Below are 16447 nucleotides of genomic sequence, written 5' to 3'. Positions count from 1 at the left end.
ATGCTTTTGGCCTCAAGTGGCACTCCAGCCTCCTGTAAGCCTTTCCGCCAATACCACTCCTGTCCGAATTCTCAAGTAGATCAGGACTGACTGGACCCAAGTTATTCTTGTGACAAATGCAAAAAGAACAATTGATGGACAAAATGCAGAACATTGTCATACATTTACCTCAGTACAGAGATCTGGGCCTAAATCCTTAGTTTTTTGCTCTCCATGCCTTTTCAGTTTGGAACCAGCCATATGCAAATCAGTCTTGACCCTGCACCCAATGGGAACAGTCCAGCCCAAACTGCTAGGCCAGGTCCTCCCTGGACTGGAAACAAGCATCCTTGAATCGGTTTCTTGTGGCTCCAGATTGGGCATTAAGAGTCTGGTATCCGGAGCTGTTAAGCATGCGCATCAGTCCTCTAGTCAAGCTGCCTCTACGGGAGGATCTTCTGTCACAGCAACACAGTAGGGTCCTGTACCCGAAACTGCATACTTCTTGCCTTCATGCAAGGAGATTGAGCGGGGACAGCTAACAGCCTTTGACCTTCCTTCCTAAGTCTGTGATATTATTCTGTTCCACCAAGTCGGTTATACACCCGCTTCTGGGACAATTTTGTGACATGGGGTGTATCCAGAAGCATTGATTTCCCTCTCTGCTCCTCTTTCCCAAGCTTTATTTGTTCTTTTTTGGGCCCAGTAGCGCTCTGCTCTGGTCATAGTTAAGGGCCATCTTTTAGCCATATCTGCATTTTTGCGGTTGCTGGGGCAACTTTCTTTAAGTTATATGTTGTGATGAGATTTCTCAAATGTTTGCACCAGATGTTTCCCCAGGCCATTCCTCATGCCCCAGTGGGATTTGAACCTGGTCCTCACTTGCCTGATGTGCACGCCTTTTAAGCTGTTGCACAGCTGCCCTCTTTGGATATTGACTATACAAACCGCTTTGCTAGTGACCTTCACATCAGCCAGGATGGTCAGCAAGTTGCAGGCACTCTCTGTGCATTCTCTGTATACTACCTTCTACCCTGACAAATTTGTTGTCCGGATACGGGCCTCCTTCTTTCTGAAGGTAGTCATTCCTTTTCACGTAAGACATACCATCTCCTTGCCTACCTTTTTTTACCCTGCCTCATCCTTCTAAGGAAGAGGCGAGACTCCACCGTCTAGACCCAAAATGAGCGTTGTCGTTCTAGCTTGACCACACAAAAGACTTCATGATGGATGAGCACATTTTCATATTGTACCTCGGTGTCAAGAAAGGGAAGGTTGTACAGAAATGAACCATCTCCTAATGGATAGTGCTCTGCATAAAGATCTGCTACACATTGGCCAAGAAGCATCCACCTGAGAGCTTGTGCACTGATTCTACCAGAGCCAAACCTGCGACCACTGCACTAACTTGCGGAGTTCCATTTACTAAGCACCTCTGCCTGGAGAGTCAGGCCTGTCATGATGAGTATTATGCCCATTCAGACATGCAGGACTTTGTGATCTATATTGGATTAGCCGACCCGCCTTTGGGGAGGCATTGCTTGGGTATCTATTCTAAGGTAAGGAATCAGCTGCTAGAAGTCTCTGTCAAATAACAACTTACTTACCTTTGGTAACGCCTTATCTGGCAGAGACTGTCTAGCCACAGATTCCTTGCTTATCCTCCCTGCTCTATGAACGGATTATAGGATGGCGGCTTCCCCTAGAAAAGGTCACTAGAAATTCAAACCAGTGGTAAGTGTTCATCACGGCTCCGCACTCTTGGTGTGAGAAGTCAAGAAAATTAACATCAGCGAGCCAAGGTGGCTCCTGTGTAAATGCCGCCTATATCACTGCCATTATGGACGATGCTGACCGGCGCTGGGGTGTACTGCTCGAAAATTTCTGGTTCCAGTCTGACCCCTGAGGATAATTCTAAGCTAAGGAATCTGCGGCTAGGTAGAATCTCTACCAGATAAGACTTTACTGAAGGTAAGTAACTTGTTCTTTGCAAAACCTCTTCACCGCTGCACATCACATGAACCTGGAGAGTAATGTGGTAGCAGTCTTTTTAAACCCTGCCAAAGCGTGTGACTCGTTTGAGTGGTCTTTTAAAATGAGGAGACTCGGTAGAATGGGCCTGGAGAAGGCGAGGATGTGCTGGATAGAGCTCCTATACATGCACCCGATGACATGATTTACGAGTCAATGGTCTGATGACTAACATTATAGCAATACAGTGTGCTACGTGGCAAGGGTGCTTCATGTCACCACTGATTTTCGCACTGGCGATAGAGACCCAAGCCTGTATATTACTGGAGTTTCATGGACGTAGGAGCGTGCAATTGGTACATTATGGTTATTGATATCTCTATACAAAGAGGGAATTCGTTTAATAGTTAAATACCCAGATGTGAACTTTCAACCAATAATAAATGAAATCGTGGCCACCTTAATGCAGCTGACTGCTAACAAGAAGAGGCCGACAGATGCAGCCACTACATTTGCAAGAGACCCCGATTTGCTACTTAGGAGGGCAATTTCACTGCAGCTTGTCAGTAGTCATAAGTGAGAAATATGGCAAAATGGTGGAAAAAAATCACGATCAAAATGGAGAAAGGTGGCTATTCTGCCTCAATTGCTATATTTCAGAATATCTCCATACGTCTCAATATAGTGCACAGGGTCCCTGCCAACCAGGTCCCTTGTGCCAGTGCTTCTTCCTTAAAACATATCCACAATTGGTACTTCTGTCCCCCTGTATGTCCCTAGTAAGTGGTACCCTTGGTACCTAAGGCCTGGAGGCCGTGGGACCCCCTCACTAGGACCATTCCACTGCCCCTGCAGCGTGCATACCCCTGTGAGGTGAAAAATGATAGTCCACATCTTACCCTGCCTGGGTGCCATGCCAGCCAGCACTGCCTGAAGGTATAATAGGCATGTAACACCTCTAGCAGGCCTTACAGCCCTAATGCAAAGTGGACTATACCACAGGTGAAGGCATACCTGCATGAGTAGATATGCCCCTAGAATATTAAGTCAATTCTTAGATATTATAAGTGCCATGGAAGCCATAAGGAGTATATGGGCTGGAAACTAGACAACAAGAGTTCCTCAGCACCACAACAGCTTCATTGAAACCAGGAGTGTATGGTACCAAACAGCTTCTTGTAATAAATCCACACTGATGCCAATGTGAGGTTTATTAAATCATGTACTTGGAGGGCACTTCAGAGGTGCCCCCTGAAAACCTACCGACCCTGGTGTGGTCAATGACTGGCTTTAGTCTGCCTGCCACACACACATGTTTCTGGACCCCTGGGTGGAAAGCCTCTGTTCTCTGGGACCAGAAACAATGCACATCCTGGGCAGAGGTGTCACACCTCCACATCCAGGATGGGTCCAGTGCTCGAGGGGGGAAGCTTCAAAGGCCTGCCGCCTTTGTAATGAGACCCTCAGCCTCTGCTGCTAGTGATGGGACAGAAAAAGACGAAAAGAATCTAAAGATGGTGACTGTGCAGTGGAGCATTTTGTAAGTTTGCTTGATGTTAATGGGAGCCCAAAAAGAAAGACTTGGCTTTAAACAGTTTTTAGACCCAACTAAATAGCAGAATAATACACAGCGTGTGAATCTAGAGAATTTTCAAGGTACAAAACTATTCTTTTTTTTATTTTTATGGAAAGATTTTATTGTTTTCAAAAACAGGTTATTCTAAACCATGACTGCTCAGCTTACATGCAGGTGTATAATGATCCTGTTTATTATCCGGTCCCGCCCCCCACAAGCCCCCTGATAAACATTGAGGCACTCAGGGGTCATATTAACCAACCAATGCATGATAGTCCCACCATTTCCTCCATATTTTATTATACTTCTCGGGGCAGCCCCTCCCCTCATTTATTGCTTCTTCCCATTTGCCACACCAATCCATTCCTCACGTCCAGGCTCCCACAGCAAAGCTGTACGGGATGTCCATTGGCGGGCTAAGCTGTGAGCAAAAATAACAAATCCGGGACGGAATGCAGAGCAAATCAAACATTAACCCCGCACAGTCACAGATCTGAGTTGAATCCATTGTTTTGCTCAACACCCCGCCCCAATTTGGCTATATGCAAATCAGTCTTGACCCTGCTGCACATGGGAACAGTCCAGCTCAAACTGCCAGGCCATTGGCAGGCTGTGTCACATTTTGCTATGATTGTGCCAAGACCAATCCGAGATATATCCCCCCAGGTCCCCCAGGATACTCGAGATTCCCAAAAATGTAATACGGGATTAGACTCGATGGGGAGCCCTATCACCGCAGAGGAGACGTTGAGAATGGTGTTCCAAATAGGTATGAATCACTGAAAAGGTCAAAACCATATGGAATAAGTCACCCCTCTGGTTTTGGCAACTAGGGCAGGCGGAAGTACTATGGATACCGGCCTTCCAGAGGCTATATAGTGATAAATAGGTTTATAGACATATCACCAGTGTATGAGATGGAGATTAGAGCATACCGCCAGGATCCGTGGGGACATACAAGCATCTTTCCAATCGGCTTCATCGAACATCCCCAGCACAAACCTCCCATTTCACCTTCAAATTGTCTGTTGTTGGGGAGTGAATGAGCACAGCCTTGTATATATGAGATAGTCTGCCACTCCCAGATGTCTCATAAGTATCTTGCACTCAAGGGGGCTGTACTCAGGGACATTCTCCAATTCTGCTTGATAAGGGGAGATGGCAGGATGGAGTTGGCTAAAAATTGGGAGGATGACATCTGGAACTCTGATCTAAGGTCCTGAAAAGACTTCATATGGCCATTCTCGCAGATATCACCCAATCTTGAGATTCCTATAGAATCCTCTCCTCGGAAGCCCTTCAAGGACGAAACGTATCCATCCATCTACCCTCCTACAGCAGAGTTTCTAATGTAATTTGCGATTCCACCCTGTCCAACGAAGCAAGTCTCTCCATGGTCAGATAGCTACTTGTGTTCTCTCTGTTAGAGAGAAGGGGACAGAATTTTACAAGAGGCCCATTACTTTACCTAAGCCCAGTAGAGCCAGTTCGCCTCTGTAGGCTGGATCATCCGATCCTCCGTGTTGCCAGTCGTTAATGGGAACAAGGTGTGCCATCAAGTAGTACAGCTATATGTCAGTCATTGCCAGTCCCCCGTCATATGTTGCATGACTACATTTCCCCCAGGCTACCCTAGGGACCTTGTGGGCCCCAGAAAAATGTGCATCCCATGGTCTGCATTTCATTAAACCACATGCAAGAGATCTGTAAAGGGTAATTTTGCAAGACAAAAAGCAGTTGAGGGGGAGCCAGTCATTTAAAACAGAGTGATACAGCCCATAATGTTAAGAGGGAGATGTTCCAGCTCATCAGATCTTCCTGTGCCAGGTGCATAACAGGGCGGAGGTTTAAGCTCTATATGAGTTCAGGTTCCCAGGAGACATGTACCCCAAGATATAGGAAGCTGACCCGCTGTATCTGGATCTGTGACTGCCATGTCTTGTCTTGCCAGTCACCTCTTAATGGGACCAAAAGTCCAGTTACCTCGTAATCCTGTGGCCTCCCCACACAACCCAAGTATCTGGAGGAGTCTGGGCCTCATTTCAGTAGGACAGGACATAAGCAGCAGTACATCATCAGCATAAAGTGCTACTCGTTCCTCTATAGGAAGGCCTCATACTTTGGCATCACACCTGATCCAGGCTGCCAAGGCTCAGTAGCCAGCACAAATAATAATAGAGAGCAGGGCAACCCTGTCTGGTACCTCTCTGTATAGAGAATTTGCGGTAAAGAATGCCATATACCGGCACATGAACCCGTGGTCCGGTATGTAAGGCCCTCACATACACACAGAATCGGGCCCCAAAACCCAGGTTTTCCAGAATTTATACAAGATAGGTCCAACAGACCATATTGATTGCCTTTTCGAATTCAAATAAAAGGAAGGAGACTGGACTTACTAGAGCTTTTATGCGGGACTGGGCGATCTGGATACAATGCCTAGTCACACGACTGGGGATACATCTGCACTGGTCTGAGTGAACGTGGTGAGAAATGACCAGGAATAAACTATTGGCCAGTAATTTTGGCGTACAGTTTAACTTCACTGTTTATTAGGGAGATGGGTTGAAGTGAGGCGCAGGCTACCGGTGAGGGGCCCGGCTTGGGTAGGACTATAATTGTGGCAAAGTCAATATTTGTCGAGAAGTGGCCTTTGGCAATTGTAGGAAGCTGGGTTTCTGTTGCAGTAACACCACCCCACACACACACACACTTTTTTACCAGACTACTGATGCACTTTGACTTGATGTGCCCTGGGTCCCTGCCAATCAGGTTCCCAGGGCCTGTGTTCTTTCCCAAAAAGGTACCTTGTACCCCCAATTGGCACCTCCCTGGCCACATGTCAGTCCCTTGTAAAAAGTACCATGGGTACCAAGGGCGCTGTGGCCACGGAAGGCCTCTAAGGGCTGCAGCCCTTATTGTGCCACCCTTAGGTGCACTGTACCTTTACACACACACTGCCATTGCAGGCTGCGTGTTTTGGTGCAGATCAAAGTGAAGAGTCGACATGGCCAAGCCTACAACCCACTGCCCCGGCATAGGTCAGCCACCCCTCTAGCTGGGTGCACTATACCAGTGGTGAGGGTACAGGTGCATGAGCCCTGTACAATTCTTAGACATTGTAAGTGCAGTAATGTCATTAAGAGTATATGGTGCTCGGAGCTTGTCCTTACAAACTCCACAGCACCATAATGGCTTTACTGAAAACTTGATGCCAGTGTGGGATTTAATGAAAAATGCACTCAGATGGCATCTTAGAGATGCTCCCTGAAAAATGACCAGGCTCTGGTGGGCTCCCTGACTGGTACACACCAGCCTGCCACCACGGGACATATTTCTGGACCCCTGGGGTGGGAGCATTCACTCCCTGAGCCTAGGAACAAAGCCTTTCCTGGGGGAGGTGGTCACACCTCCCCCAGGCCAGGAAAAGCCATCTGTGGCAGGGGAGCTTCATAGGTCTTGCAGTCTTTCTAACGCGACCCACAGCCTCTCCTGCTATCAGGTGCAGGCCTCCTTCCTGTCTCCCCTCCTTTTCGGTGGTAAGACAGGTGGTACAATTTAGCACAGCCCAGAAGGTGTGCATACCTCTGCCAATTGCACTCCTCAGGTGGGGTAGGTGAGTTGAAGGTCTCTCTTCAGTGCCGCCATCTTGCACATGGCAGGCACTCTCCAGTCAGGATTATTGATTGTGCCCACTCACCCACGTCGGGCGAGCATACCAAGTGTGTAGTTACCCTAAGGTCAGTAGCCCATTGGCTACTGACCTCGAGACCCCTAAATACAGTATTCAGGGGCAGCCCTAAACCAAGAAGACAGATTCCTGCAACCCCAGAAGAAGGATGAAAGAAGACGCCCAACAGAGGACACTGCAGATTAGAACTGATTTGGCCCCAGTCCTTCTGGCCCATCTGCAGTTTCCAGAGATTCTGCGCCAAAAGTTGCTTTGTCCTGCAGCCAGCGACCTCCAGAACCCTGGGAGAACTAATTGCCTTCAACAAAGGCACGAATCTTCTGTGAACAGCTGCTCTGTTCAAAAGAAACCCCCTAGACAGACTCTCAGCCTGCTGAGGACAAAGAAACCTGACGCCTGGAGCCACCACTGGTTCTGACGCCTATGGCCCAAGTCCGGGTGGCCCACCGGTCCTACTGAGGTCCCCCAGTGCTGCAGAGCCAGAGCCCACCGTGGGTTGACCCCCCAACCGCGAGTGGGCTGGTAAGGTGAAATACAACCTCAAAAGACACCCCTTCATCCAGCCACCCTGGGCCTTGGAGAAGAGAACCCAAGGTGCACTTATGTCCCCGAGCCCATCAAACTTACCTGCCGATCTTTTGGTTCCTCCTGAAAGTCTTCCTGGACCGAGCCTGCAGCCAAAATACCAAACTGGCAGTCCCCATTGAAATCAACAGGGCACCAGACGCCAAAACAGCACCCTGCGCTGCTGCTGGTGTTCTTTGGGTGCTAACTCTGATCCCCCTTTTGCCTGAACCTAACACCAGGAGCTTTTCTCCCACAACCTTGTGGCCTGCTCCTAAGCAGCCACCAAAGTGTTCTTTCCCAAAAAGGTACCTTGTACCCCCAATTGGCACCTCCCTGGCCACATGTCAGTCCCTTGTAAAAAGTACCATGGGTACCAAGGGCGCTGTGGCCACGGAAGGCCTCTAAGGGCTGCAGCCCTTATTGTGCCACCCTTAGGTGCACTGTACCTTTACACACACACTGCCATTGCAGGCTGCGTGTTTTGGTGCAGATCAAAGTGAAGAGTCGACATGGCCAAGCCTACAACCCACTGCCCCGGCATAGGTCAGCCACCCCTCTAGCTGGGTGCACTATACCAGTGGTGAGGGTACAGGTGCATGAGCCCTGTACAATTCTTAGACATTGTAAGTGCAGTAATGTCATTAAGAGTATATGGTGCTCGGAGCTTGTCCTTACAAACTCCACAGCACCATAATGGCTTTACTGAAAACTTGATGCCAGTGTGGAATTTAATGAAAAATGCACTCAGATGGCATCTTAGAGATGCTCCCTGAAAAATGACCAGGCTCTGGTGGGCTCCCTGACTGGTACACACCAGCCTGCCACCACGGGACATATTTCTGGACCCCTGGGGTGGGAGCATTCACTCCCTGAGCCTAGGAACAAAGCCTTTCCTGGGGGAGGTGGTCACACCTCCCCCAGGCCAGGAAAAGCCATCTGTGGCAGGGGAGCTTCATAGGTCTTGCAGTCTTTCTAACGCGACCCACAGCCTCTCCTGCTATCAGGTGCAGGCCTCCTTCCTGTCTCCCCTCCTTTTCGGTGGTAAGACAGGTGGTACAATTTAGCACAGCCCAGAAGGTGTGCATACCTCTGCCAATTGCACTCCTCAGGTGGGGTAGGTGAGTTGAAGGTCTCTCTTCAGTGCCGCCATCTTGCACATGGCAGGCACTCTCCAGTCAGGATTATTGATTGTGCCCACTCACCCACGTCGGGCGAGCATACCAAGTGTGTAGTTACCCTAAGGTCAGTAGCCCATTGGCTACTGACCTCGAGACCCCTAAATACAGTATTCAGGGGCAGCCCTAAACCAAGAAGACAGATTCCTGCAACCCCAGAAGAAGGATGAAAGAAGACGCCCAACAGAGGACACTGCAGATTAGAACTGATTTGGCCCCAGTCCTTCTGGCCCATCTGCAGTTTCCAGAGATTCTGCGCCAAAAGTTGCTTTGTCCTGCACCCAGCGACCTCCAGAACCCTGGGAGAACTAATTGCCTTCAACAAAGGCCCGAATCTTCTGTGAACAGCTGCTCTGTTCAAAAGAAACCCCCTAGACAGACTCTCAGCCTGCTGAGGACAAAGAAACCTGACGCCTGGAGCCACCACTGGTTCTGACGCCTATGGCCCAAGTCCGGGTGGCCCACCGGTCCTACTGAGGTCCCCCAGTGCTGCAGAGCCAGAGCCCACCGTGGGTTGACCCCCCAACCGCGAGTGGGCTGGTAAGGTGAAATACAACCTCAAAAGACACCCCTTCATCCAGCCACCCTGGGCCTTGGAGAAGAGAACCCAAGGTGCACTTATGTCCCCGAGCCCATCAAACTTACCTGCCGATCTTTTGGTTCCTCCTGAAAGTCTTCCTGGACCGAGCCTGCAGCCAAAATACCAAACTGGCAGTCCCCATTGAAATCAACAGGGCACCAGACGCCAAAACAGCACCCTGCGCTGCTGCTGGTGTTCTTTGGGTGCTAACTCTGATCCCCCTTTTGCCTGAACCTAACACCAGGAGCTTTTCTCCCACAACCTTGTGGCCTGCTCCTAAGCAGCCACCAATCGGAGGCGGCCTATCCCCCATTGGATAACATTGTATTAGTATTAGTATTAAACCATTTTATAACGCGCTCCATTACTGGGGAGTATCCTGGCGCGAGAGAGGGAAAACAAAAAACAGGCAGCAGAACACAGAGAAAGAGAAACACATCATGTTGTGCTCTTGAAAAGGTGAGTTTTCAGGTGTTTTTTGAATGCAGCCACTGTTGGCATGGAACGCAGATGGAAAGGGAGAGCGTTCCAGGCCCGGGCCACAATCACAGAAATCGACTGGCCACCAAGTCTGGCACGTTTAAAGCGCGGAAGGGACAATTTAAACAGAGTAGAGGACCTCAGGGTACGTGCAGGGACATAGCTGGTGAATCTCTTTCTCAAATACAGGGGGCCTTGATCATGAGTTGCCCGAAACGCCAGCACCAGAGATTTAAACACAATACGCTGTCTAACAGGAAGCCAATGGAGCGTGCGCATCTCCGCGCGAACGCTCTTCCATCTAGGTATGTTAAATAATAGACGGACAGCCGCATTCTGAATAATTTGCAGGCGCTGCACCAGATAGGCAGGGATGCCACTAAACAGAGCATTGGCATAATCCAACCTAGCCAATATGAGCGCCCGAGCAACCAACTCCCTCGCATCCCTGGGGAGCAGGGGGAAGAATTTGCGAAGCATTCTCAAAGTGGCAAAGCAGGTGCCTGTAAGCTTTTTAATATGATGCTCAAATCTAAGGTCCTCTGCGAACCAGATGCCAAGATTTTTGGCAGGTCTCCCCATCTCCTTCGGGCCAGGAATGTTAGAGGGACACAATGAGCTCCTGAACGAGGGGGGGAAAGAACCATAAAAGAGCACCTCCGATTTGTCCTCATTACACTTCAGCTGGGCCTGCGTTAACCAGCGAAATACAGAGGACAAACACAGGTGGACCGTAGATGTATCCAGGTCGGCATCCGGCCAGGTGAACAGCAGTTGGGTATCGTCAGCATACCCTATGATCTTAGCCCCAAACTGTTCCGCTAGATAAACCAGGGGAGTGATGTAAACATTGAACAGTAAGGGGCTAAGAGTTGACCCCTGCGGGACACCTGTGAGCAGAGGTTTGGGCTCAGAGGCATGGGGAGGCAGCCAAACCTGCTGGGTCCTATCAGATAGAAAAGAGGACAACCAATCTAGGACAACCCCCCCAATGCCTATAGCCGACAGCCGGCCGAGGAGGAGCTAAAGAGGGACGGTATCGAACGCGGCAGAGCGGTCCAATAAAATTAGGACCGCTCTGCCACCTCCGTCTAAACAGTCCCGGATAGCCTCGGTCATCTCCACCAGGGCCGTCTCGGTGCTGTAAGCAGCCCTGAAGCCCGATTGGGCGGGATGGAGGGCGTTAGAGATTTCAACAAAGCTCTCCAATTGTTGAAGTACTACCTTCTCACAAATTTTAGTAAGTGCCGGTAGAAGGGAAATCTGGCGATAATTCCCGGGAGTCGCCACGTCCAGTCCACGTCCAGTACATTGGGCCTCAGTACTCTGCACCCGGATGCCCTAGTGCCGCTGAGGGTGTTCTGAGAGTGCATCCTCGACCCTGGGGGAATCCTGGTTCTAACCCCAGAATTCCAACTCCCACAAATAAGTACTTCCCTGCAAACCGTCAACTTCATTTCCTTTTATAGGGTTTCATTGACTGCTTTTCCTTAAAAATTCTTCCAAGTCTGGAGTTGGTTTGTATGAAACATTGACAAAACTGCAAATGTACTCAAAGTGAATTACTTACCTTTTGTGTAGGTAAGGTCTCAGTGTGATATCTAAGCATATCACACTGATTAGCAAAAGTAACTTAAAAAGTAATCCAATAAGTAGCGTTCACAGAAATCTGTAAAGTAACTAAAAAGTAATTTCGAACTGTTGACTCACCTGTAAATCAACCAACTGCATTTGAACCTGCATTTAACTGTAAATCACTGCATAAGATTTTGCAAAGTATTATTTCACTTACCTGCACCAGGCTTGGTTTGGTTCTAGAAATAAAATAACTAAATGAGATTTTTGATACAAACAAAATGGTTTGAGTTCAGTCTTTGGAGTGTGTGACATCATTTCTTGCCTGAGTGTGTACAACAAATGCTTAATACTACCCACTGATAAAGCCTTACTGCGCACCCACACTACCTTTGGGGTTCCACTGGACTCTATGTAAACTATACCTCATTTTGGTATAGTATATACAGAGCCAGCTTCCTACAGCAATGGCTTCAGAGAACAGTTGGAACAGAGGTGGGATAATAGTAGGGCAAACCTTACGAGGCAACTCAACCAGAAAGCCATCCGGACCTGGTGTTTTGCCAGGGTACAAGTCTTGAAACGGTTTCACCAATCTTGTCTTGAGTAGATATCCTGGTCAAGGTTGGCCCTGTGTGAGGCCGTCAATTGGAGCATAGCAATGTCCAACACCAGTGGGGCTATCGACTCATGCTCCGGTCGGGCCTAAGGCGCGTAGAGGGTCAACTAATATTGGGCAAATGCAGCTGCGATCCCCAAAAAATAATCAATCCATTCCCCAATCTGTCTTTCTGCCGGGTATGACCCTGGACTCGGAGTGGGGTGTGGCGATCCAGTGCTGTAGTTTGCTAGACTTGTCGCACCACTCGTACACCTGTTGTAGGGATGTCATCCAACATTGGCATGCAGCTTCTAAACAGAGCTGGGGAAGAGAGTTTCTATCTAGCTCTAGTTGGCGTTGTTCCAGGGCGGATAGGGCCATCTGCCCTTAATGCTTCTTGTCTAGTATCGAAATTACCAACTCTGTGATGCGACTGAGTTTGTCCTGGTGAATACCCCTGATAAATGGAGCGGCTTACGCCCGAAGGCGGACTTTGCCCATTTTTCCCATAAGACCCCTTTTGAGGTCACAAGCCCCGTGTTCAGCTCTAGCAACACCTGAAATTCCATTAGTAGTTGGGCCACACGCTTTTCATCTTGAAGAAACCAGATGCACCTATGCGGACTAGGAGCCCACCCCGTCTCCAAACCTCAGTTAATAATATCATTATGAAATGTAGTGGTGCTGGCATGTTAATACTGTCAAAAATGCTTTGTGCCCTGTCAGCTTGCACCATGATCCATAGGAGCATCTGATGACTCCAGGGTCACTTGAGCTGCATTCACTCACTGTCTGCTTCTTTCTCCTTCAGAGTCCCAGTTAAGTCCGGTTCCTGTCCTCCCAATCGTCTGCGGTGTGACCGCTGCCGCCCACCCTGTGACCCGCCAGGGACACAATCTGATTTCTTGAAGGCCTCAGAGGACACCCATGGTGGTGGTGGATTAGTTATGAGTGGACATTGTTCAGTAAGCCACACCCATGCCTCCTTTAGAGGTTTGAAAAGCATGGTTTTGTCCTGGTGGATGATGTGCAGCTTGGCAGGCTATAGAAGCATATAGGTTACATGCATGGCGCGTAGCTTGAATTTGGTTTGTTCAAAGGATTTATGCTGCATTTGTACCCAGATGGTATAATCCGGAAAGATAAGAACACATCCGGTTTGGACTAGAAGATCATTCATGGTTCCGGCACAGAGGAGACCCCCATCTCTGTCATTAAAATTTAAGGATCTACCTATCATCTGTCTGGGTGGTGCTTCGAGGGGGGACTTCTGGGCCAGGAAGCTGTGTGCACTTTCGATGATTAAGCAAGAAGAAAGGTGTTTAGGGTATACCCAGGATTTTATACATTGTTCAAGAAATCCTTCAGGAGCCTGGTTTTCCAAGCCCTCGAGAAAGCTGATGAAGTGAAGGTTGTTTTGGTGGACCCTGTTTTCTGCATCTTCAACACGGTCTTGGATAGATTGTGTCTTGTATTAGCCGGTATAATTCTGAGGATCGATGCTTCACAGTATCCTCCAGAGTGGACCTTCTTTCTTCCGCCCGTGGACCCTCTTGATCGATTCCCCAGGCTATTCTTTCTTGGGGCTCCCCTGCCCATTTATGCTGTGCGGGCCCCCAAGGCGGTGCTCAATGTTTCTGGTTGCTCACAGATATTGCAGGAGGCTTATCAATCCCAGGTAGGGAGAAGCGCTCTCGAGCCTCCCCTCTGCGTGGTTACCATATCTGAAGGCCCAAGTGTAGAGCACCTGCCAGCCCTGAAGGCAGATCATTGTGGGGCCAGAAGGGGTGATGGGTCTCCTGTGCCTGGTGGGTGCTTCACCCTGAAAGGCCCACATCCTCCACTTCCAGTTGCAAACACAACCGGAAAGTGGGAGGCCTCAAATCCCACTGTTTACTGCAGCAGGCTGTTCGCAGCTACTCCCGATTCGCCATCTTGGGACAGATGTGCTACAGACCGTTGCCGGGTACTCACCGCTCAGGGTTCTACAGGCTCCAGAAAGGAGCTGCCATAGCTCTTGCATCCGTCGTAAGGCTGCGGCAGTGTTTATATTGCATCTAGGGCATGCCAGCATCCATTCTATGCGGTAAGGTAACAGCGGGATCGCCAGAGTTGCGCCCGCCATCTTGGCTGTCCAGACCATGCCCCTCACAAAACTATTCTTAAATCTAAGAAAAACGTTTCTTATTATTTGACCTTGTTTTGTTGAACGTAGCATACTGGAAGCACCTTTCATAATTCATGCCAGTGTGATGTCCATTAAAATATTGAATGCAAAAACTGTATACTTTAGTGCTTTAGATGATAGAGGGTGTAGCCACTTCTCAACCCCTGCCTCTTGGTTTGGTTAATAAGAGAATGTCAAATGTATGTATATACTGTTCTCCTGGTCTTTGTCTAAACACAAGTTTTACTTTTTTGACAGTGTGTATTCTAGAAATGTGACTGTGCCTTTTATTTGTTTTATGCAGTGCTTGACTGATTTTTGGCACTTGCTGAGAATCAAGGCTATCTCATGCTAATGTACTGGATCTCTCAGACACATTATGTGGGTGGATCTTGATTCTCCTCTGTATTGAAACCAAATCTTTGTGCAGCCCATCTCTTCCCATTTATGTTACATACAGGTTGCTTATTACTCTCCATGGTGATACTTTTTCAAAAGTCAGTTGGTTGGGAGTACAAGGTCGCAGAGATGAAATGGTGGTAGTTTGTGACAGTATAGAGCTAATGTCTAGGAATTCCTCCATTACATTTAATGTAATGTTCATTTTATACTCTTTTTAAACTTGAAGATTCCTCACTGTTTTAAAGAGTGTCTCCTTAATGTAGGTTCCAGTGGGGAACGAGTCACAGGGCATCGTGCAACAGACATATCAACAGCCAGTCTTGGTTCCTGCCAACCAAACCGTTCAGGGAGGCATGTCAACCGGGGGAATGCCCGTTTATTACAGTGTTATACCCACAGCACAGCAGAACGGCTCAAGGTAAGAAAGTTCTTTCCACACTAGTTGCTGATTACAGATGGGCACACTGCTGCCACTAAAGCATTGTAGACAGTCCAGGCATGAATTTGCTGTTGAGAAGCAAAACAAAAGGCACTCCGCCATTTCCATTTAAAACCAATGTAGTTGTGTGTTTAAGACACATCAATATTGTTATTGTCTTTTGTAAAACTCTATTGAAAGCATGGTATGTGTTTATGTATGTGGAGGCGAAGAATTGAAATTTCCCTATAAAATGTAACCTGATTGCCTAAATAAATAATGAAGAATGGCTCTACCGAAAACACTCTACTCCTTTGAATACAATCTGTTCTGTGCTTTGACAGTTAGCCTTTTCCTCTGCATTGTATAGACTATTGGTTTACATTTAGTTGATACTGATGAAAGGATATGATCCCTTTCAATTTTTAGGCTAAGACTTCGTGTTTCTGTTTGAGATGGCACAGTGCGTATGTTATCTATATGGCTGGTTACCACTTTGTTTTTTTCTTAAGACATTAACTTACGGCTAACAGTGACATCACTGTTTCAATTTCCTCAGAGACCCTTCTTCTTGAGTATTATTCCTTCAACTGTTTGGCTCCGTTTTACCAGAACTGTGAGCAGATCTTAGCTCAAACATGCAAAATGTTCTCCACAGCATAGTAGTAGGAAGAGCCTTTAGTGCTGAGATTCCATATTACAGTTTAATGCAATGTTCGTATTACCTTTCTTGTCCATTACTATTGCAAATGGTTTAGTCTACCATCATTTTTTGCTTTTGATCACCTGGTTCTTGCACCTTTACTTTGGGTGGATCTTACTACCAGAGTCTCACTCACTGTAAAATCATGGTAATTGGACTGAGCAGGTTTACCACCAATGTCCTCCTTTTAAGACAAGGTTGCTGCGGCGCCCTAGGATGGTTACACGTGAACAAGTGTGCACACACGTGTGTGGGCTGCTCATGTGAGACTACTGTTGTGCACAGCCCAATAATTGGCACATCTAGCCTGCCACAGAAGGAGCTCTGCAAGGATAGGTGCTGACCTGGGATAGGCCTTATAATAGTGGGTGTTCATAGATAGGTCAGTAGGATGTACTGGAAATCTGAATTACTTTCACTGTATTATACATATAAGTGAAATATACAAGAGTGCATTTTCGCTGCACTCAGGCCTACACAATCTATCAACGTATTAAACCGGGGTAAAACAAGCACACATAGTTTTAAAATGCAGTTCTCAACACACTACATATACATCTTA

The 16447-nt window shown here is 47.9% G+C and overlaps 1 protein-coding gene across 4 annotated transcripts in view; it reads left to right on the top strand.

The window, feature by feature from the left end:
• R3HDM2 (R3H domain containing 2) overlaps positions 1–16447 on the top strand; it is a 906692-nt gene that overhangs the window by 690389 nt on the left and 199856 nt on the right. For all 4 annotated transcript variants that reach the window (XM_078688982.1, XM_078688980.1, XM_078688983.1 and 1 more), the window contains one exon: positions 15028–15182. In XM_078688982.1, coding sequence (XP_078545108.1) covers positions 15028–15182 — 155 coding nt within the window. The remainder of the gene's footprint in view (positions 1–15027; positions 15183–16447) is intronic.

The sequence above is a fragment of the Lissotriton helveticus genome, chromosome 1_1 (assembly GCF_964261635.1).
Source record: "Lissotriton helveticus chromosome 1_1, aLisHel1.1, whole genome shotgun sequence".
NCBI classification, from domain to species: domain Eukaryota; kingdom Metazoa; phylum Chordata; class Amphibia; order Caudata; family Salamandridae; genus Lissotriton; species Lissotriton helveticus.
Note: the sequence above shows the minus strand (reverse complement) of the source record. Positions and strands in the feature narration are given on the sequence as shown.